The sequence below is a fragment of the Protopterus annectens genome, chromosome 11.part0 (genome assembly GCF_019279795.1).
Source record: "Protopterus annectens isolate FY-2018-M chromosome 11.part0, PAN1.0, whole genome shotgun sequence".
NCBI classification, from domain to species: Eukaryota; Metazoa; Chordata; order Ceratodontiformes; family Protopteridae; genus Protopterus; species Protopterus annectens.
The window spans coordinates 1,136,700,362-1,136,725,194 of record NC_056745.1 but is presented as its reverse complement, the minus strand read 5'-3'; the positions used below and the strand labels follow the sequence as shown (position 1 = coordinate 1,136,725,194).

General features: G+C 37.4%; 1 protein-coding gene across 1 annotated transcript in view; it reads right to left on the bottom strand.

Annotated features, from left to right (window-relative positions):
• EFCAB6 (EF-hand calcium binding domain 6) overlaps positions 1 to 24,833 on the bottom strand; it is a 3,527,179-nt gene that overhangs the window by 2,891,943 nt on the left and 610,403 nt on the right. Inside the window, exon 5 of the mRNA XM_044088493.1 lies at positions 22,571 to 22,637. Within this exon, the coding sequence (XP_043944428.1) occupies positions 22,571 to 22,637 (67 nt within the window). The remainder of the gene's footprint in view (positions 1 to 22,570; positions 22,638 to 24,833) is intronic.

Here is a 24,833-nt window from a genome sequence, read left to right as displayed (position 1 = left end):
AGGTGCTCTGCCTCACATGGACTGGGATTTTATTCCACAGCATAGGGAGTCTCTGAGTGATAAATCTATCCCTCCAGCACGTCCTATTTATATCCGTGCTAAGGTTTAAGTCGCTTGCTCTAGTGGTTTTGGTGGATTTGGATTTTTTGAAGTGGAGCATGTCCATTAATTCCGGGTTGGACATGGCCTTGTATGTCAGGCACATGTCACCTCTGAGCAGATGGTATGCGACTGAATAGAGCTGGAGTTTCTTCAATCTGGCAGCATATGACAGATTTTGGAGTCCCTTTATCCTTTTGGTGAGGAACTTTTGGGGTCTCTCCAATTGCTGCAGATGTCAGGTGAGATACATCCCAAATGGGGCATTGTACTCGATCATTGGTCTGATAAGTGAAGAGTACAGGGGAACAATGACCTCACTAGATCTGGATGTGAATCCCTTCATGATCAGGTGGGCAATGTAGAAGGTCTTTCTAACCACTTTAGCAACGTGAGTGTCAAAAGAAAGGCCACTGTCAACCTGGGTCCCCAGGTCCCTGATAACCTCTTCTGTGCTTAGTGGATTGCCACCTATATGGTAGCTTGGGGTTACCTTGTTTTTCCCGAAGGGTATGACTATACATTTTTTGGCATTTAACTTCAGGCCATGGCTCTGGCACCAGCTATCTGTTTCCGTGAGTCCCTTCTGAAGGATATCCGTGTCCGATGCACTTTCCACTATGGCCCAGTTTGCAGTCGCCTGCAAACTTTGTCAGCCAAAGTCCTCCCATGTTGGCCCGTACTTTTGAGAAATAGATGCCGAACAACTGGGGGACAAGGACCGAGCCCTGTGGGACACCACTTGTGACCGGCTTGGAGTCTGACATAGTGCCAGCAACTCTAACCCTGTGGGTTCTGTCCTTAAGCCAGTTTGCAACCCATCTTGTGACATATGGGTTTACATTTAAGCTGGTAAGTTTTTCTACAATACCTGAGTGGGGTATTCTGTCGAAAGCCTTTGCAAGGTCAAGGTAGGCTGTATGGACTGCCTTTCCTCATCAATGGCCTTGGTGACTGTTTCGAAGAAGTCGACCAAGTTCAAAAGGCATGATCTTCCCTTGACGAAGCCAAACTGGGTCGGGTCCAATGTCTGCAAGTCCCCTATATCTTTGTTTATGAGCTCCATTATGATCCTCTCCATAGCTTTGCAGACTAGACTTGTTAAGCTTATGGGGCGGTAATTACCAGGGTCCGCAGAGGCACCGCCTTTGTGGAGTGGGACCACAGTTGCCGTACGCCACTCCTTGGGCATGTATCCTGTGGTAAGGCTGAGATTAAACAGCTGCCTTATGTGCGGGTTTAATTCCTCATTTAGCTCGTGTAGCACACAGCCGGGGACACCATCCGTCCCATTGATGCTGTGTTTTTAGCTTTAGAGAGAGCAGCTTTCACCTGCGCATTTGAGATGTCTGGGAGGCTACACTCCGCTGGGATAGTTATCTCTCCTTTAGGGGGGGGGGGTGAAGTTTGCACTGAACCTGTCTGCCAGTATGTTGGCAATGTCCGTGGGTTCAGTGATTTTTGTATCATTTTGGACTAATTCTGAGCATATCTGGGAGTTTCCACCCAGGTTCCTAACATAGCTGAAAAAGGCCTTGTGATTGTCCTTTGAATCCATGGCAATTTTTCTCTCAAAATTGGCCTTAGTTGATTTTATGAGTGCTCGTATTTTTTTACTAATAATGATCAGGGTGACTTCCCTTTATGGATTTTGTTCTATCATGTAATAGCTTTCTCCTCTTATTGTAAAGTTTGTTAATGGCTGGGGTCCACCAGACTGGACGTTTGCCCTTTGTGGAAAGAGTCTTGGTTTTATTTGGGATTGCCTGATCCATGCAGTCCTGGAGGTGTTCATAGAAGGCATTTGTAAGGGCTTCCGCAGCTTGGGTTGTGGTTTCCACTGGCTCAGGGGCCTTGAAGGATGCCACACCAGTCTTGAGTAGTGTGAAGTTTGCTTTAGAGAAGTTCTTCACTGTGGACTTTTTTGTTTGGGGTGGGGGCGGGATGTGGATTTCCAGTGAGATTAGTTTATGATCAGATCTCACCAATGAGGGATATACTTCCGGTGTGGAGCATTTTGTCCCCATGTTTGTGATAATGAGATATAGTATATTTTCTCCTCTCGTGGGAACAGTGACTAGCTGTTCCATGGCATTTGAATTTATGAACTCCAGGAACCGTTGGGCTAGAAAGTTAGGGCTTGAATAATGTTCCCAGTCTATATTCGGGTAGCTGAAGTCACCCAATATGATGGTGTTTGGAGATACATTTATACCCTCCAGTGTCTTCAGGAAGGCTGTGTGGGGTTCCTGAGTTTGAGAGGGTGGCCTGTAGCATGCTACAATTTGTAGAGCAGTTTTGCCTATGGCTAGTTGCACCTGGATGGTTTCCGAAGCTTCGTGCGTTGCCACCAACCTGGAGGTGTGGGTATCCTTCACCATCATCATCAGGAATATCCCCAAGTCTCAAATCCTTAGGATCAGAAGAATTTGTTCAGACTCCTCTATTTACAACCAATGTAAGTGGGATCTTTCCAATAGATTCAAGGATCGGGGATACAGGGATGGTGACATCTGTAGAGCTAGCCACTTTGCCTCTCAGCAGCACAGATCTAATTTGCTTGTATACAAGGGTGATCAGCCTGTTAGGAGGAATCAAGTTAGGCTAATAACCATGTATGGCAAAAATACACATTCATTTATGAATATCATCTCCAAGCACTGGAATATTCTTCAAGGAGAAGGCTCACTTATGGAATACATAGAAGACAAATGCATTTATTCCTTTTGTAAGGGTCGCTCTCTAAGTTCTTTGTTCAACCATTACAAAAGGTGCCAGAATCAGGATAGGTTTTCTAGTCAGAGAATTATGACTGGGGAAAACTGATGGGTTGCAACCCATATGATCATTGTTCCAATTGTCCAAAGGTTTACAAAACTTGTAGTTTTACTAGCCAAATTACACCTTTGTCTTTGATATTACTTTTTTTTCCTCCTGTAGTACCACCTGGGTGATATATTTGGCAAGTTGTACATGCCCAGCATTTTATGTTGGACAAACATCCAGGCCACTCAGATTATGGATAAGTGAACATATGAGTGACATTAAGAACTGCAAAGACTCTAGTGCATTGTACAAACATATTTGTAAACACAAAACTGGTATATTTAGATTTACAATTATTGATTGTATTACATATAAAACACAGGACAAGGCAGGATTGCATGAGATACTCAATTTGAAAGAAAAGAAGTGGATTTTTCAAGCTTGGTGGATTTTTCCACCTGGCCTGAATGAATACTTCTAAACCCTGATTAATCTAACAATTGTATAAGTGTTAAAGTGTTAACTGGCATATATATATATAAAATATATATACATATATATATATATATATATATATATATATATATATATACATATATATATATATATATATATATAAAATATGGTTTTGTTGGAGGGTGATTTTTGTTATACTTTTTTTGTTCACTGAGGAAGGCAGCATTGTCGAAACCAGTCTGGATTGATTTTGTGAATAGGATTTGTATGTGCATTTTTAAATACACTATGTTCTAGTTTAATATATTTTTTCACACTGATTTGTGCTAGCTTCTTTTTGGTCTGTATGGTAAAAAAGAACAAAGGAGAAAAGGAGCATATAAATGAAGAAATAAAATGTTACCAAGAAAAAATATTTTGTGGAAAATAAAAATTGATGCCATAGAAAAAGAAAGAAAAGTATTGTATAAGAATATAATGATGAAACATTACTATGTAAAACCATGGGAAAATCTAACAGTTAAAAAAAATAGAGCTATAAAAATAAGAAGCAAATGGTATAATCAGAAAGTAGAATTTCAAGATTTTTTGTAAAGACTGGTAATAGATAAACTGCCAGTAAAAGGAAATATGTCATATAAGACAAGTGAAAGAATAAGTTTACATTGTCAAGAAGAAACTACAGAAGATGTGTTTTTGAAATGTAAAACAGTAAAAAAAGTATACAGAAGTGGATAAAATAAACATGGATATGATTAAATAAGGATATTATAAGAATAAAAGCAAATATGTTAAAATAATATAGAAAAAAATATTTTATTTTATATGGAATGAAAGAATAAATGAAATCAAAGTTGTGTACTCACCATAGCTATGCATCTGTGTTGTCTATTTTCATTCTTCCTCAGTGATTGGGTGTCAGATCCGGCATCAACTCTGACATGACCGGATTTACAAGACTCTTGGATCCAACTCTTGAGCTCCTCCCTCTACCCAAAATAATACTCTAGTCAACCTGCTATACCTCAGCTTGAGTTTGTTACCTTATAAGCCCCAGGATAATTAATTCTAAGCATAGTGAAATTAAGAATAGTAGTAACAGCACTAAGGCTCAAACCTGGAACCGAGATGTCACAATAGCCACATGGTTACTCCAGGAGGGGATAGGAAGGAGGAGGAAAGGGGAGTTGAGGAAGAATAAAAATGGACAACATACATGCATAGTGATGGAGAGTACATAACTTTAACATATGATGTTGTGCTTTTCATTTGTTCCTCAACAACTGGGACACAGTCCCCAGCTATGTGGACCTTGGGTGGCCCTCATGGAATGTTATTCTGGAGTACTGCAGAACCAAAGACAGCTCTGCTCCTGGAAGTCAAATCAACTTTGCAATGAGTAATAAAGGTATGAGCGTTAGACCAGGTAGCTGCTGCACAAATGTCATCAATAGAAGTTCTAGACTAAAAGGCTGAAGAGGTAGCCATGAATATGGTGAAATGTGCTTTTAGGAGGCGTGAGTAGGGACAGACCTTGGTGACTATAAACAAAGGAAAGGCAATCAATAAGCTATTTGGCCAGTTTATTTTTAGAAATTGGTGAGGCCAATTTGGTTTGGGAAAATCAGACAAACATTCTGACTTCCTGAATTATCTTGTTATGTGTTAATAAAAACACAGTTGCCTATGTGCATCCAAAAGATGGAGCATGTTGTGACATTGTGAGGTATTGCCAGCTGTACCAGGAGAAGTAGGACAGTGCATGTGTGGCATTTGACAGCATGGCTGGTTGAAGTTTTGTAAATAATCCTATGTCATTTGACTGCCACATTGATTTCTGCAGATGTTTGTATTAAAATGTATTTGTAAAAGTGGGTTATGTTAAAAAAAATGCTGCAACAGAATCTTACCAGAGTTCTGAATGTGAAATGTGCCAGAGTCAGGTGACTAGATGTGATATAATTCTATAACCAGCTAAAGAATGGAACTCTGGCAGCAGCAGTTTGTTTTTGTTCTGGTACATCTGGTAGCCTTGGGGGGACCCAGACATACCCCATGCCTAAAGCCAGGGCTGGTGACGTGGTTATTTCAGGGAGGTAGCTACCTAGTAGCAGTGAGCCTGAAAGTCTGCATAGTGGGATAAAGGATTATTGTACAAAGAGTGAACCCCTGAGCAAGGGCTAGAGGTGAGGTAATACAGCAGCTGGTAGTGGCCAGAACCTACCATCTGGCACTTCTAACCATAACCCATGACATCCCTTTTGCAGGTCATATGGGTAAAAAGCGTACCAAGACTCGTATCATGCAGAATTTGTATTGGCCTGGGATTGCAAGGGATGTAACAGGGTACTGCAGGACCTGTGAGCCGTGCAAAAAGGTAGGCAAGGCAGGGGACAAGATCAAAGCTCTGTTGATACCTCTACCTGTGATTGAAGAGCCATTTCAGAGAGTAGCTATGGATATTGTGGGGCCTCTGAGTACCCCAAGTACCACAGGGAAGAAGTATAACCTGGTGGTACTTGATTATGCTACCAGATACTCTGAGACAGGGACTCAGTCCTCCATCAAGGCAGAGATGATGTTGAATGCTTTGCTACAAATTTTCAACAGGGTAGGGCTCTCGAGAGAAATACTGACTGACAGAGGTACCCATTTTGTGTCAGACTTGCTGGTTTGTCTGTGGAAGCATTGTGGGGTGAAACATCTAAAGATCACCCCCTACCATCCCCAGACTAATGGTCTTGTGGAGAGGTTAAACTCTACACTAAAGACCATGCTATGGGCATTTGCAGACCAGTTTAGGAAAGAGTGGGACAAATACTTTCTCCATTTACTGTTTTCAAACAGAGAGGTACCCAGGAATCCACAGGTTTGTCCCAAACCTCAGTGTAGATCAGACTGTCTGTTGTACCTTTAAGAACCATTCTAGTTTATGGGCACGTGCATATAAATACTGAGCACATGCAAGCAAGAATGCCATTTTGACTGAGCAGCCACAGTGAAAGCATGTATGTGTGTAGCAGTCCGTCAGTTACTTCATTTAGGTTTTATGTTTCAGTCATCAATCTCAATGTGATTGTGTGTAATAAACAAATTAAACAAACATCCAAGCCTCATCATCTTATCTGAATACACAAGACGAGCGACATGATGTCAGAACTGGATCAGAAGTCAAAACCATGAGGCACACAGTTAGTAATGGAGGAATATACATGAGTGGATCATCCGAAGCTTAAACAACTCGCAAACAGGTCAGAAAGATAATTCCACGTATTAAAACTCATTTAAATGATTCTTTACACAATGAATATAAAATGAAGCATTTAAAACGTTCAAAATGAATTTCTAATTAAACAAAATGTTCAAAACTGCAATATATTGATAAAGTAGTTGAAACTGCTTAAAGTAACTTCTGAATCACATAAAATGTATAAAAAAGAGAAAACAACCATATTTTTCACTATGTGCTTCTTTTTCTTATTAACTAAAGCTATCTGATGTGTGCAAAGTGTTGCAAGTGTGTGCAGTATTACAATGCAGTTATTTCACAGAATACAGTCATTTCGAAGAGATTCTTGTGCAGTTGAATATTTTTTAAGTACCTCATCTAATTACAAGGACAAAGTGTGTACTGTGTCTAAAAGCAATTTGTTGACATGGCAGAAGGATTTTGCAGACCTGGTCCACTTGCGTTTGATAATAATGTTGTAGAAAATTGTACTGTGTTTGAGCAAGAGTACAATATTTTCATACAGACTGCTTTTTCTGAAAAAGACGCATGTACAAATGGATTTAGTCTGCTTAATCTAGCTGGTTCAGAAGCCATTGAAAGGGAGCGTTCATTTGTGTCTGCACCTGCTGTGTTTGCAGGGGAGGGAGAGAACTGCCATATTGTGGTACAGGCTGAAATGCGGGAAGACCCTGTGTGCTTAAAATGTAAATTTAGAGAAATGTTCATCCCCCAAATGAATATTACAAAGGAAAGTCACATATTTTACACAAGAGATCAAAAGCCTGGTGAAACTTTTGCAGCATATAAAGCTGACTTGAGAAATAAGGCAAAAGCATGCAGATTTGGTGATCTGAGAGTGTGTGGTATTAAAGATGATGCAGTGAGAAAGATTTTACTTCAAGACAGTGATTTATCATTAAACAAGGCCATAGAGATTTGTCAGATATACGAGCTCACAGTAAAGCACATGAATATGCTTACAAATGAGGAAAGCATACTTGCAGTGCCTTCCAGTATGAATGCTGATAGTGTATATAAAACTAAGATGAAACAGAAGTATAAATTGAAAGGGTTCATGGCTACTTCCAACTCTAATACCAACTATAAACCAACAAAGTTAGCTGCAGTACCAGACTTTGTTAATTGTCATATAACTGTGGTGGAAACAATGAGCCCAAGCGAGAGAAGTGCTTACTTTTTGGTCAGAAGTGCCACACATGTAAAAACAGAATAATTTCAAAAGGCTCTGTAAATCTAAAGGAGCACATTCTTTTATTAAAAAAGAGCATTCAAAGAGGTAAGTTGATCAGTTAGAGAGCTGCAATCCTACTTTTTATGTTGATGGTGTCTGTGTGTGGTGAAACAGTAAACACAGTAGATCTGTGGGCAAAGAATGAAACATTTTATACTGTTCGGATTAATGAGAGACCTGTAGAGCTCAAAGTTGATACTGGTTCAAAGTGCAATATTATGTCAGCAGAAATGTTTGCTACAGTAAAAGGTGGTGAGAAACGTGACCTGGCAAAGTGTGCAAAGCTTGCTACTTATGGCTCAGTAGTGCTTTCATGTTATTCTGCTGGGAACAGCTATGACTTGCAATTTTACATAGTCAAGAGACACGTGCAGTCATTATTAGGCCTCAAAGACAGTCTGAGAATGGGACTGCTTTCATTTAATAAAGACGTCCACCATATAAGCATGTGAAACAATGAGAATTTCACATAAATTATTTTTTCTGACTATGCTGATATTTCTGAAGACAAGTTAGGCAAACTCCCAGTTGTGTAGTCCATGAAGTTAGACCATGAGGTAAGTCCAGTCATCAAACCAGCACAGAAAGTTCCAGTAGCAATTCGGAGCAGAGTCAAAGCTGAGCTAAAGAGAATGGTGCACCCAGGAGTAATTTGTCCAGTAGAATTAACAACTGAATGGGTATACTCTATGGTAGTAGCTCATAAGAAAAGCTCAGATGGTATTAGAATATGTACTGATCAAAGAGATTTGAACAAAGCACTAAAATGACCTCATCATCCAATGCGTACAGTTAAAGAGGTTACTGCCCTTATGGCAACTACCACTGTTTTTTCTGAATTAGATGCAAAAAGTTCACTTTGGCAAATTTTGCATGATCGAAAATCTTCATTGTTAACTACTTTCAATGCACCACTTGGAAGGTCCAGATTTTTGAGAATGCCATTTGGAATAAATTCTGCTAGTGAAGTCTTCCAACGTGTGATGGAACAATTATTTTCTAGCTATTCATGTGCTACAATAGTAGAAGATATTCTTGTAGGAAGCAATGGTGAAGTTGAACATGACAGAAACCTTAGGAAAGTTCTGGAACATGTTTGTGAAGTGAATCTTAAACTGAAACCTCAGAAATGTAAATTCAGGCTGCAAGAAGTTACTTATGTGGGTGATTTATTTACAGCTCAGGCTTACAACCAGATCCTTCCAAGCAAACTGCAAATCTTGCGATGCCAGCTCCAGATACTGTCATAGGCTTACAACATTTTCGTGGCATGGTCATCTATTTGGGCAAGTTCATTCTATATTTGTGTGACCTTTCAGCATTGTTAAGCGAGCTGACACACAAAGATGTAACCTAGCCCTTATCAGAACACCACCAAAGAGCATTCGATGTCCTGAAACAGAAAATTGCCAGTCCACCCACCTTAAGATATTATGATGTTCACAAACCAGTAACTCTTTCCTGTGATGCTTCAAAGTTTGGTCTTGGTGCAGTCATTCTTCAAGAGGGCAGACCAGTAGTCTACGCATCTAGAACTCTAACCAAAACTGAGATGCAGTATTCTCAAATAGAAAAAGAGCTTTTGGCAATTGTTTGCATGTTTTAAATTCCATGATTATTGTGACTCCTGTGCACTGGCCCATTAATCAAGGTGCCTCAATCTGCACCACCGTCCACATTTGGAGGATAACAAGCACACACACAGTAAAGTACAATTTCCCTTAAGAGCACACAGAGCTCACAGTCAGTCTGGGGCTGGTTTCTCCCCTCCTCTCCAGATCCCCAATAAGATCCCCACTGGCAAAGCTATAGGGTTCAGATCTCAGCCGAGTAGTCAAGCCAAAACCTCAAGTACCCTCTCTGTCCAACCAGTGCTTTATGTCCCTGCCCAAGTAGCTGACACACACACATTGAGATCTGATTTGTATACAAACACACAGACACTCCTGGAGAAGGCTGGCACAGGTTCTCCAGCTATGCCCCCTTCTGCCCAGAATATACGGTGGTACCACCTGCCACCAACTATTCTTACCAGCTACTACAAAGGCCTTTACCAAAGGATTCCAATTCTACTGTGCAATGCTACTGTTACTGTGCAATGTTACTGTTATCCAATTGGTAAGTATGACTGAGACTTGAAGGCTATTTAGGAGTGGCCTATGCAGTATCACCAAATACATGCAAGTACTCTGAGAGCTTAAAGTCTCTCTACACAAAACAGCCACAGTTAAAAGGTTTAAATATATTTAATAATAAATAATAAAAACACAAGACAATACTTATTAACTCAACACAAAGATATTAGAGAGTTCAGAAATCACAGGAAATATTTTATAACAAAATTGTAGGACAGTTTGACATAAATACAGAAAACAGCTAGACTAATCTGGCTACATTTCTATCTATCTCTAAGAGAAATCACTGTTCTAAATAGTACTTACAGAGCAAAGGCAAAGTGCTGGTGAGCTGATGTGTTCAGGTTCAGATAAAATACAAAATGCTATTCTTTCTTTCTGAGATAGCCCTTAAATTGATAAGGAGTCATTTCAGATTACATCATTCTTGACACTTCTGCTGAAGTTTCCCAGGCTCAGAGAACTCAAAATTTTAACATTTCTTTTTGATCTGCACCTGCCAGGAAGCTACAGCAATAAAAGACACTTTACATGTGAAACCTAGCAATTATCTATGTCTGAGGACAATAGAAAGAATTTCCTATCCCAGACAACCTATCTGCGAGCGTGAGATCATACACAGTTGTAAAATTCTTATCAGCTTTCTTCCAGTAGGATGCACTATGGTTACATTTCTGAAGCTCAACACATAGCACAGCTTTCTTTACATGTGTGAAACAAGCCTGTATATCATATTAATATTTACAATGACAGAATTATTTACAAAATTCTATCTAGCTAGGCTGGCAGCCTTCACAATTATATTTATGGCCGATCTTTTCAAATCAAGACTGACCACCAACCTTTGGTTACTATTTTGAAAAAGCCAATGCACACAGCTCCTGTGGGATTGCAACGCATGATGGTAAAACTCCAAAAGTACAATTTCCACTTTGTTTACACCAAAAGGCAATCTTCTTTATCTTGCTGATACTTTATCCTGATCGCCCAGAAAAAACACTGAACAGCATGAAGATAAGAAACCTAATTTTGAAGTCATGGGAGTGAAAAATTTTTCTTCCACACATCTTGATGAGCTTAGAACTCACACAGCTTCAGATGCAATTCTCCAGAAGCTCAATCACTTTATCAGTTGATGATGGCCATCAAAGCAATCTTGTTTATCAGTAGATGTGCAGCAGTATTTTCCTTACAGAGACGAGATTTTTATGGAAGATGGTATCATCATGAAAGGTCCAAAAGTGATTATTCCAAAATCCTTGTAACAAGAGTATATTAAAATCTGGCATCATGGCCACCCAGGAACTGATTCTACCAAAAGAAGGGTGAAAGGACTAGTATTTTGACTTTCTATGCCAAAAGATATAGAGAAGGAAATCTCAACTTGTTCTATTTGTAATAGTACTAATCCGCATCAACAAAAGAACCACTTCAGTTAAGCCAGATTCCTGAACTACTTTGCTTGACAGTAGCTACAGATATTTTCAAGTGGAATGGTCAACATTACTTGGTGTTAGTAGACTCTTATTCAAATTGGTTTGAGATTGACCTACTTCCTGACCTAACTACTAGTACTGTCATTACGAAGTTGAAGAGACATTTTTCTGTTTATTGCAGTCCACACTAAGTAATTTCTGACAATGATGTACAGTTTACAAGTCAGCAGTTCAAAAGATTTGCTGAAATGTGCCGCTTTGTTCAAGTTACTAGTAGTCCTGAATACTCACAATCTAATGGCTTGGCTGAACATGCAGTTGAAAGTGTAAAACAGCTGTTGGAAAAATCCACATGAGATAAATACTGGTGTTTTTCTTAATCTGCTTAATCTCAGAAACATTCCTTGCAACAATTTACTTGGTTCACCTGCTCAGAAACTTATGTTGAGACAAAACCAGCAAGACTCTGAATCCATTAAAAGAAGGAGAGATAGTGAGGATGCATACAGCAAAAGGATTTGACCAAATAGAACTTGTGAGACAGCTGTGTGAGGAACCGAGATTGTACATCGAGTTGCAAGGTATGGAATTCAGGCGGAATCGGAAACATTTATTACCAGTGTCCGAGTCAGTATTACAGCATCTTGTCTGTAATGGAGACTATAATTCTCAGAATGATTTGTCCATTGTTCCTATCCCAGAGAACATTTCAACATCTAGTCCTTTTCCTGAAAGTATTCCTGAAAATCCTGAAGCAGAACATTCCCCAGTGACAGTCTCTGTTGCTAAACCCTGTTCTGATTATTACATTATGAGATCAGTCGTATCTCAAGACCTAGCCCCAGATACACAGCAACCTAGACATGATAGTTACTGTTTGTATATGTCTGTATATTTTGCATACTCATCTAATTGTCATTTTCATTTGAATGACATAATAGTCGAAGAAGGAGGATGTAGATGAGAGTGTGTGTTGTACCGTTAAGAGCCAATCCAGTCTATGGTCATGTGCACATAAGTACTGAGCACGTGCAGGCAAGTGTGCCATTTTGAGTGAACAGTCAGAGTAAAAGCATGATTGTGTGTAGCAGTCAGTTAGTTTGTTTAGGTTTTATGTTTCAGTCATCCATCCTGATGTATGCAATAAACTTAAACGAACACCCAAGGCTCATTGTCTTATTTGAATACACAAGATGAGCGACACTCAGGACAGGGCTTAGGAAGCACATGGGTTTGGATCAAGAGAACCTACCAGCAGCTCAACAGCAGAAAAGTGGTAAGGAAAGTCAATAACGTCAATTACATGGTAAACCTGCTAGGCAGGAGGCAGGGGCACAAATTGTACTGTGTTAACATAACATGAAGCCTCAGCATATAAGGGAGATTCTGGGAATACTGCAAAGGGCAGGGCTGACCATTAAACCCAGTAAGTGTCAGGTGGGTATGGCAGAGGTCTCCTACCAAGGACATAGAGTGGGAAGTGGTAAGATCAAGCCAGAACCTGCCCAGGTGGAAGCTATTCAGCATGGCCTGCCCCTGTTATCAAAGCAGCTGAGGACAGTCTTGGGGACAGCAAGGTACTATAGAAAGTTTGTTTCCAATTATAGTACAATAGCTGCTGCCTTCACAGACCAACAGACCAGATAAGATAATGTGGACTCCAGCCTGCAAGCAGGCATTCCAAAAGTTTAAAGGGGCTTGGGGTGGACCTCCTGTACCCAGACAAGCCCATTTCTCTCAAGCAACATTTTTCCAAGGTCACCTGAAAAATGAGCTTGAGTCTTCAAAGTGGGGGAGAGATGTGAGGTATTGCCAATTGTACGAGGAGAAGTAGGACAGTGCATGTGTGGCATATGACAGCATGGCTGGTTGAAGTTTTGTAAATAATCCTATGCCATTTGACTGTCACACTGATTTGTACAGATGCTTGTATTAAAAATGTATTGGTAAAAGCTGCTTATGTTAAAAAAATGCTAAAAAAAAAACTTAAGAGTTCTGAATGTGAACTGTGCCAAAGTCAGGTGACTAGATGTCATGTAATTCTATAACCTGCTTAAGGATAGAACTCTGGCAGCAGCACAGCAGCAGCAGTTTGTTCTTGTTTTTCTTTGGAACCTGATATATACAAGATCCATGTCAGTTATCACAGTTCAGTTGTTCAGTAGTTCTTAGCTGTACAATTCAGTGTGTGGAGTATCTCATCTTGCCTTGTGGAAGTCAGCATCTCAGCAGTACATCTTGCCTTGCGATATTAAATGAGTTAAACAAGGGACAGTTTCTCTTTAGTTTAGTTAGGAAACATACTGTGAGATTAGTTTAGTATTATTTATTTTTCTGCATGTGAGATTCTATCCAACTATGTTATTTTATATTTCCTGTGACTGAAAACTCTGATGTTTAACGTAACTAAATATTAAGTATTTTCCTGTTTTCTATTTTTATTATCCATTATTAAATGTTGTTATACCTTTTCTTTGTGGCTGGTCTTTTAGTGTATACTTTTAATATGTTGAGAGTACCTGTGCTTATTTCAGTGTGACTGTGGCCACTCCGAAAAGCGTTTCTGCTTCGGACACACTCTACCATTCATATCAGTATTAATTTGACACAGTATAATTGGTTACCCCTTATAACAGCCTTAAAGTATTTGGCTGGTGGCAGCTACCCCATAATCTGGAGAGAGGGGACACATCTGGTGAATCTGTGCCAGCCTTTCCCAGGTGTGTGTGTGTGTGTGTGTGTGTGTGTGTGTGTGTGTGTGTGTGTGTGTGTGTGTGTGTTTCTTGCCTACTGTCTATATCTCTAATTTCAGTCATCACAGTTAGGGATCTTATGCCCACAGGAAGTACATTTTTGAAGCCTGTTGGTTTCCCAGCCATGATACAAAACTTCACCACTATACTAACAAGCAAGACAGAAAAAAATGTTTTTGACAACCAACAATGATAGGTAAAGAAAATACGCTCTAAAGGGTTGAAAGGAGGAAAGGGTAGGAAAAAAGACCAACAATGGCACCAAAAGCTTTCTGAGGTAGAAGGTATAGATTAAAGAAGGGTACCACAAAGTAAAACACTCAAAAATTCAATAGCTATAGGGGAGGTAGCTGGATGGAAAATTAAGACAGTAAGATAGAAAGTTCTTGAGACAAAAATATTTGACTTACAGTAACATAAAATACCCAAAAAGCTCTTTGAAATGAATTAGCCTCTATAGAAATATAGCGGCATATCAGATAAAGGGTACAGTAGGTTGACTTTGGCATTATGGGAAGAAGGAGGAGCTCAAGAGTTGGATCCGAGTCTTGTAAATGTGGTAGAGTAGGATCCAAGGTCAGATCCAAGACCCAATCATTGAGGAACAAATGAAAAAGACAACATCAGATATTATGTTTAATGGTAAATGGATTTTAATAACTGTATTAAGTAAAATCAGATAGTGGTTAAGGAAAAAGGAAAAGGGGTCTAATAGGGATGAAAATTTAGCATGAATGTGTAAACGGATTTGTACATCTATATATTTGTAAATATGTTAATATTTTGCAAATAAGAGTTATTTTTGTATCTAAGTGCCACTGGATCTTTTATATTCACCTGAACAACCACCAACTCAAGAAGATGGGGCCTCAGTTTAATTTCTCATCTGAAGGAAAGCAATCTTATCCAAAGGCCAGCACACAGGTGTAGTTGTTAAGGTCACCCTCATGAAGGGGCAGCACTACTGCAGAGCAACACTCGTCAGGGACAGAACTAGTAGCTACAGTTAATAAAACAGTTTAAGGAGTCCGTCTGTAAGAGCATGTTTAACATTATCTGTTAAGCAAGCAGAACTGTCCTCTTTCTCCTTTATTTGCATTATATTTAGAACCATTGGCAAAGAAAATAAGGGACTCAGAAATTCAAGGATATAATTGGTATGGTAGTCAAGAAAAGCTGGCTCTATTTGCAGATATTATTTTATACCTGACAAAACTAGAAAGAGACATTACAGTGTTGTGAAACATTTTGAGAGAGTTTCAGATCTTTTCAGGATACAAAATTAATGAAGCTAAAACAAAGGCAACAGATGTAAATTATCTACCCACACAAATTGGTTCAGCAATATGCTTATTTATGGGAACATAATAAAATGAAGTATTTAGGGGTATGGATTAAAAATGATTCTGGTGTGGTGGCTAAGGATATGTGGGAAGAAACTAAACAAAATATAATACAAAAACTATGAAAACTGAAGCTTTGTTATATGGATATTGATAGTAAAACACCAACAGTCAATGTTTTTAGTCCCTTTAGTCTTATACACAGGTCAGGCATAATTTTGTCAACCAGAAGAGAAGTTGTGGATAGCAATTAATAAAAAAATTGAAAAAGATTATCTGGGAGGGGAAGATGGAAAAACTCAACTGGGATAAATTGATGCTTTCAGTAGAACAGGGTGGATTGAGATTACCCAATTTGAAGGGGGATTGAAGTTCAGAGCTACACAGTTAAGGCTCCTATACATAACACATGCAGAAAACTATAATTCAAAGTGGGAAGGGATGATGGGTGAATGAATGAATGATGAATGAGTGGGTTGGGCTGAAGCATTTGTTTAATTGATTCTCCTATTTAAATGTGTTATTACTGTTGTAAAACTATACTGATGAAGGGTGTAGACCCGAAAGCTTTATCGAATAAACTGGTTTTGGTGTAACTTCGGTTGTGGTTTTGAAACTTGGTACTATCATCACTGTGTTTCAAGATTTCGTTATTGCGATGTTTAATACCAACACCTGCTAGAAAAGGAGAAGCTTCAGCCTAAGGAGGATCGTGTGTGGTGGATGGTGGTGTTTGGTGGTGTGGAATTACTACCATTTAGCTGACTATATATAATCTTTCCATTTGTCACTTCCCTTTGGCCTTAAGTGAATATGGAAGTAGCTAAGGATGTATCTAACAATTCCATTAAGAAACTGCTAAAACTTCAAGAGAATCCTTTACTTAAATTAGTATTTGAGCCTGTTTCTGAACAAGTTACGATGAACAATGAAACTTCAGAATTTAAAGAACAGCTTGGCATTTTGGAAAAGAAAGTGCAAAGCTACAAGCACATGCAATGGCAGAGGCTCAGTTTTCAAGCATATATTGAACTGGGTATTGTGCCAAGAGGTTTAAGAATCTTGAAAATGCCATCGTATGGTAAGACTTATAGTGACTTGTTAATGCAATGGCAAAAGCTTAATTTAAAATTAAGTGCAGACTATATGGCTTTAATGAACACCTTCTTTGAGCCTATAGAGAATGCACTATTAGAAGAAATAGATGTATTAGAACAAAGGATAACATCTATGTCTTGCTTTAATGAGCTAATAGAACTTTATCAAGATTTCTTAACGCGTATACAAACACTAGACCTGAAATTGCAGCAAAGGAAAAGAACTAAACTACAAAGAGATATGTTCGATTTTAAACATAATCGAATCTTTTCCTGGCCAAGAGATGCACCTAAGGGTGTTGTTAATAATAAGAAGATGCAATCTAATGTGCAAAATAATAAAAAATCCAGTACATTAGATCAACTGGACACTTGAATCCACTAATGTGACATCGAGAGATTCAACGCAAACTACTGCAGTTTCTATTCCTAGTAGGATTAGTGCACCTGTTTCTTTAAGAACTGTTGAAGCAGAAAGAAGACAAAATGTGCATGTCGACGATGATGACGCTAGTAAGAATGATGCAGTACGCCCTAGAATGAAAACCAACATGGTGCCGGAATTAATAACAGGCAAAAAGAAACTAATTCAAAAAGAAATTACTTTGCTTTCACCCTTTTCGTTGAAACTTCCAGAGAAGGTTGTTTCACCTTCAATACATAAGGAGACTCCTTTTTTATTCCAACAGCAGCATTTACCGAATACGAGTGGAAAACGGAAGATCAGCAGTCCACTGGTTCAGGACAAACCGAGCAAACGCTAACTAAAGTAATCAAAGGTACTTTAAATTTAACAAACATTAAATTAACAGAAGCACAAAGCTCACTACTAAGTAAAGGGCTAAAGTTTATTCCAAATAAGAGGGACAATGTAGTGCAAGCATTGATGGACTTAAAAATGTTTGTACGTAGTATTGCACTGAAATTGATTTTTAAAAATGAAAATGACTATAAGCCTGTTTTTAAAAGATCAAGTTTATTTATGCCCTTGTTATGCCCGATTCTGCTTGCCTTTTCGAATGTGGTTGAGTGTGACATAAGAAATTACTATAAAAGTAGAGTTTGTAAGAAGAAAGTGTACAATATCACATATCAGGAAAACTTGGCTATGAATGAATTAATGAACAATGATGCTATTGTGATAAAACAAGCAGATAAAGGTGGTGCAAGTGTGATAATGCAAAGAGAATATTATTATAGAAAATTCTATGAGATTTTGAATGATTTGGAAACTTTTAAAGAAATACCTTATGTTCAAGTGCAGAAAGTTATAGCTGAAGTTAATATGATAATATATGACTTACAATTAACAAATGACATTAGTTTGGACTTGTTTAATTATTTGACTGTTTCATGCCCTAGAATACCCCAAATTTATGGTAACCCTAAAATACATAAAGATCTGTTAAATCCACCCCTGAGGCCTATAGTCTCAGGTGGTGGATGGATAACAGAACCCATTTCTAAATACTTACAGAATATGCTAGGAAAGTATTTAAAAACTTGTAATACAGTGTTAAAAAATACTGATGATTTTCTGGAATGCCTGTATAAATGGCAGCTAGAAAATAATGTGGACAACTGTATTATGGTTACCTTAGACATTACATCCCTATTCACAGTTATTCCCAATGATTACGGGATTAATGCAATAAGGAACTTTTTAAATAATGAAATAAAAATGCATAGTAGGGAAACAGAAACTTTATGTACACTTTTAGAAGTAGTACTGATGCATAATGTATTCATTTTTGATCAGAAACTATTTCTACAGCTTAAAGGTGTTGCGATGGGTACATCAGTGGCAAATACTTATGCCAATTTAGTATTATATGAATGGGAGAAAGAAATACTAATACATAATGACAACCCTTTAAATCGACTAGTAGTCTTTTATAAAAGATTTGTCGATGATTGTTTTCTGTTATTGAAAGGTTCATTAACAGAACTTGAGGAATATATGCATTATTTAAACAGTTCGACTGACTTTTTGAGATTTAAAGTAGAAGCATCTAAGGAGTGTATTAACTTCCTAGATGTGACACTTTCAATAAGTAATAACAAATTAATATCTAAGGTATATAGGAAAGAAGTTGATTCCTTAAGATACATAACTAAGAACAGTATGCATGCACCTCATATTTTTAAAGGTATAATGAAATCACAATTCATTAGATTATGTAAGTTAAACACAGATGATGTTAATTTTATTGAGCAAGCTGATAGCATAGTTCAAGAATTCCAAGCAAGTGGTTACCCTATAGAGCTTATTGAGCTAGAGTTAAATAAAGTTAAACTAGAAAGAATAGGACATTATAAACCTATAATGTTAGGAGGTATAATACCCGAAAAGGATAAAGTGCATAAAGGTAAGGAATCTGTTAGGTATATAACTACTTATAATCTCAACACATATAATGTGAATGCCATATTAAGAAAGAATTGGCCTATATTGGTAGCTATGCCTGAAATTCAATCTATAGTGGGAAGTAAACCTTGCTTGGCATATAGAAGTGCTGAAACTTTAAAACAAAAACTTTGTTATAAAGATTTCAAGAATAAGCTTATAACTCAAAAAGAGGTGGGCACAAGGAAATGCTATAATTGTTCATGCTGTAGTGATTTATTTGAAGGTAGAGATTACTTTGAACATCCTAATGATGGACAGATCTATAAAGTGAATACACTGACAACATGTAATGCAGAAAAAATTGTGAATTTAGCATCGTGTTTAGCCTGCACTTCATTTTATGTAGGCAAAACTACCAGAAAACTTAAAGAAAGGATAATAGAACACAAGTCAGACATTAGAAGAAAGATACAAACTAATGCTTTAAGTAAGCATATTATGGAAGAAAGAAGTAACCATATGTTTAAATTTAGGGTATTGGCAACGGTTAATATAAGTATTAGAAAAGGAGACAAATAATCTCCTTGAACTAAAGGAATTGGAATGGATAATTAGGCTTCAAGCAGATATGAGTCCAGGTTTGAATAATGCTGTAAACCTAAAACTTCTATTAGTGAAAAAGCAAAGAGAAAAATTATGAAGCGTTAGCTATATGAGATGGTGTTAAATATTTATTATAATAATAATAACAATAATATTCTATGGGTGTAGATATATGTACACTGTAATATAATTATGCATGTATGTGTATGTATGTTATATTTTAAAGTTATTTTAAGATATATTTATAAGTGAAATCAAGTTTTACAAATTTTTGTATGTACATATAAAACCTTTTTCTTGTGTGCATGGGGTAGCCCTTTTAAATAATTTTAGGTTGTTGAATGAGTGGGTTGGGCTGAAGCATTTGTTTAATTGATTCTCCTATTTAAATGTGTTACTACTGTTGTAAAACTATACTGATGAAGGGTGTAGACCCGAAATCTTTATCGAATAAACTGGTTTTGGTGTAACTTCGGTTGTGGTTTTGAAACTTGGTACTATCATCACTGTGTTTCAAGAGTTTCAGATCTTTTCAGGATACAAAATTAATGAAGCTAAAACAAAGGCAACAGATGTAAATTATCTACCCACACAAATTGGTTCAGCAATATGCTTATTTATGGGAACATAATAAAATGAAGTATTTAGGGGTATGGATTAAAAATGATTCTGGTGTGGTGGCTAAGGATATGTGGGAAGAAACTAAACAAAAGATAATACAAAAACTATGAAAATTGAAGCTTTGTTATATGGATATGGATAGTAAAATACCAACAGTCAATGTTTTTAGTCCCTTTAGTCTTATACACAGGTCAGGCATAATTTTGTCAACCAGAAGAGAAGTTGTGGATAGCAATTAATAAAAAAATTGAAAAAGATTATCTGGGAGGGGAAGATGGAAAAACTCAACTGGGATAAATTGATGCTTTCAATAGAACAGGGTGGATTGAGATTACCCAATTTGAAGGGGTATTGAAGTTCAGAGCTACACAGTTAAGGCTCCTATACATAACACATGCAGAAAACTATAATTCAAAGTGGGAAGGGATGATGTTGAAACAGGGGGGAAGCTCACGAAACAAGGAGAGACTGGGGTTTTGGATGCACGCCTTTAAGGAGAACAACAATAAACATACAGACTATTATATCTACAAAATAGCTGAAAGTATTCTAAGAACTAAGCCAAGAAGGAAATGGAGAAAGGAAATTCTGCAGATTGGGATGACTCTAATTTGGGATATAGACAATAGGCAAGAGGGGGTTAGAATTTATTGGAGAAAAGTGGCAAAGGAACCAAGGTACTAGGGGCAAATAACTAGAGAGGGAAAGATGATAGAATGGGAGGAAGCCAAGAATTTATTTGGACTGCAGGTTAGAGATGGTCTTCCCTTATCAAGGATTGATATCAGAGTACAAGCAAATAGAAAGAAATGGGGGGTCCTAAACAAAAGACCAACACTGGTAGACATTTAAGTAGAATCTAGAATAGAAGCTGCCATTAAAACAGGAATAATTAGTAGAGCATATAAAATATTGCATGATAACTATAAGAAGCAACCAGAGGAGGTTACAAAGGATTGACAAACGAGAATGAATAAGCAATTCACAAAGAAACAATGGGAGGATATACGCATGTCTCCCAAATATGCAACAAAATTTAGAAGATTTAGGATTTTTGATTGGAAATGTTTACATAGATAGTTTTATACCCCAAGAAGACTCAGGAGAATTTTTCCTCAGGTAGACAGCAAATGTTGGAGGTGTGACAGGGAAGAAAAAGGTAATTGGGAACATATTTTCTGGGAGTGTAGTGAGTTGGTGGACTTTAAGGATTCCCTGCAGGATGCACCGTTGGGGATGCTGGGTGGACAGATTGGTGTGACGAGGGAGATGATTTTTCTGAGCTAGGATACTATGATACAGAATTGGAATTGCCTAGATATGGTAAGGCCTTGCTGTCTCTAATTATGGTGGCTGCCAAAAAAGCAATGACTAGAAAATGGAAATCAAAATTTAAACCAACTATATTAGAAGTAGTGAATACAGTAACAGAGATGAAAACTGGAAATGGGAAACTTAGAAAAAGGTAGGAGCAAACTACATACGAAAAAATGGGAATTGTGTCAACAATACACACAGGAGATGAATGAGGTTTAAAAGAAGGCAGGATGTAAATGAGCTATCTACTGTTTCACTGAAAACTACTGGGTAGATTATAAATGATGTATAATGTTTGCAAATGGAAGTGTGTCAGCATGGATTGTGATATAAAATGCTTGCAACTAGGATTGTTTCAATGTGGCTTGTTTTCATTTATATAAATGTATAATTGCTTATGCCTTAAGTGATGGTTTAATAAAGATGTTTCTTGTTTAAAAAAGAGGGCAGGAATTGAATGATTTATGTAATGTTGTTTAGGTTATATGACATATAGTAATATATGTGAAGCATAATGTTTGTTAATTTTAGCTTGTTAATAGTTTGATTACTTTTATATAAATGTGCCTATGTCACAAGTGATAATTCAATAAAAGTGTTTAAAAAACAAAACAAAAGAAAAAACATTATATATTAAGCAATCAGGCATACTGTCAGGCTCCATGGAAGAAGTGTTTTTGATCTCAGTTATCAGTTTCAGTAAATGTTTTTTTTTAGAGATAATTGGAAGCGTAAATAATTCAGCCATTTCAGAGCACTGGATAGAACTCTTTGGCTGAAACTGGCAAAAGAGTAAAACAATGTTAAATAAAATAAGAACAAAACGCAAGAAAACAATGTAAGCATACACACTATGAATTAAAAAATCTAAACTATTCACACACCGATACCATTAATCCCTTTGGGGTCAAAGACTGCAATAGAAATTATGTTTAATTCCTGTCCCTAAACTAGAACTTTTAAATATAAAAAAAACTTTTAAAACTAAAAAGCAATGATAAGAAAGTATTGCAGAACTGATGTTCACAGGATATCTATCAGTATCGATATAAATTTTAGCAAACTGCAAGCAGTACAGGCAGCACTATAGTAGAATTGATAAATACGTACCTTTTGTTTTAAAAGGAGTTCAAGCTGTGCTAACGTCATAGTTTGATTCCCTTGACTAGGGCAGCACCTGGATGAAACAAGGCAAACATACTTAACCACTGTACTCTCAAGTAGATGGGTAACATTATGATTTTTTTTTTTTTTACAGGACATGTGAATGTCCCCTTGAGTGAGCACACAGTGCTGAAAGCTACATTAGTAACAGTTTATTCACAACATAAAAATTACATGGAAACACTGAGGTTCATACTTTATCTTTTCTTCTTCTTCTCTGCCTGCTTTACAAACCTTTTCACCATACCTGCACTCCCCCACAGTACCCAAATGGTCCCATTCCAATAGAAACTCTTAATATTACAGGAGTTGTTTATTTCTGTGATGACCAATAGTACAATAACATTAACTGATGTAGGTCCCTGCAAGGAGAAGCATCCTCCTCTTTCCTGATGTGTAGTGATAACACAGAACCCCTGACAAAAAAATTAACTTAAAAGCTGTTTTAAAAGTCTGTGTTTCATTCAAAATGCTATTCAAAATAACAGCTTTGCAGATGGTTGTGCTACACCACAAACTTATAAATAAACCATAATTCTATTACTCTAATCTTTTTTACTGAAAAAAGTTATTTTGTGGTTCATTTGAACAGCAACACATAGGGCAACTGAAGGCAAAAGAACAGGAGTGATAAGTGGTATGGCTGTCAGTGTTCCTGCCTCATAGGGTAACTAGTTTGGCTTTAAGTTACTCTGCCTTCTGTATGGAGTTTTCATGTCTTCCCTGTGTCCATCTGGTTCCTGCTGGGTGGTTTTGTGTCCTGCCACATCCTAAAGACAAGCTGTAGGTAAAACTGTGATCCTTCTAACTGCCTGTACTTGTCTGTGAGTGACTGTATGCATCCTGCAATAGACTGGCATCCTATGCAGGGATAATTTCTTTCCTTGCACATATTAAGCACTGAGATAAGCTGCAGCTTCCCTTCAACTCTCAGCTGGATAAAGCAGATGTACAAAACTGTCCACATAATGTTAAGAGACAGTTGTGAACTCTGACAGCCTCTTGTGATTACATGCAGCCATGCAGACACATACAATGCAAACTGAAAATGCAAACTGAAACAAAAATTAAGGCAAATATTTCCTTCTACACAAAATAAGTGCAGTGTGTGGAGTCCTTTCCTGAGTAGTTATTAGCAAATAAGATTTAGAAGCTTATTTTTTTTTAAATGCAGTAATTCATTTTAATGAACTTGATTGCCTCAGCAATAACCTGCTTTGAGATGGTCTTGTAGGAATACTGGGTGAGAGGGGGTGGCTTTTGACAAGCAACTTCTGCACCATGAGGAAAATAATAAGGTAAAACAGCAGCTGATAAACTTCCCCAGTAACATTTTTAGCAGTAGGGAAACAAAGAACCTGTGTTATTAGACTAACATGTGAGGAGTATGACATTACATTTTACTTCATCGGAAAATTTTCCAGTACAAATGTGACCAAATCAGCTTCACAATGTCAAACACAAGAATGATGTTGACAGGACAGTGTCATCATCTTACAATATGTTAGAACCAGACACATCCAAGAAGTGTTTTATTATGCAATTCTTACACACACACACACACACACACACACACACACACACACACACACAATATACATCTGAATAGCAGTTTCCAGGTAAAAGATATGACAAAAACATATATTTATTGCACTACATAGACCTTTTTTGTTTTCCTACACTCTTGGTATATCAACAAGAGTTTATGTGCATCCTTGGCATGTTACCAAAAATGTAAATACATCCTTGAATGTTAACAGTCTTACTAAAAACCATTAAAACCTGCCATATTTAAGCTACGTGCTACAAGCTAAACTAAAAATGCATGCATAAAACATACAGAAACTCCGAAACCACCTTAGCCTACTTAAAACAGACTCCACATATCCAATAAAGTCATTAGACAGCTTTCAAACAGATGAACAACTTTGCTGCTGACACCATTGGTATAGAATGTATGATTAGAGATAAGGCATAATTCTAGTCATTTTACCAAAAATAACATTCTTTAATACAAAAGCAGCATTACCAGCCACACTTTTGATATGCAAACTTCCATGTTGGTTAAAATCTAAGGAGAAACTTTACTGTTTTACTATTCTAACTAATACTGATGTGGAGATAATAGAAATCATATGTGATATGTTTTCATATCATGATTAAAAATATTTCAGGAACTAAACGATTTCCTGGCATCAATGATTCCAGA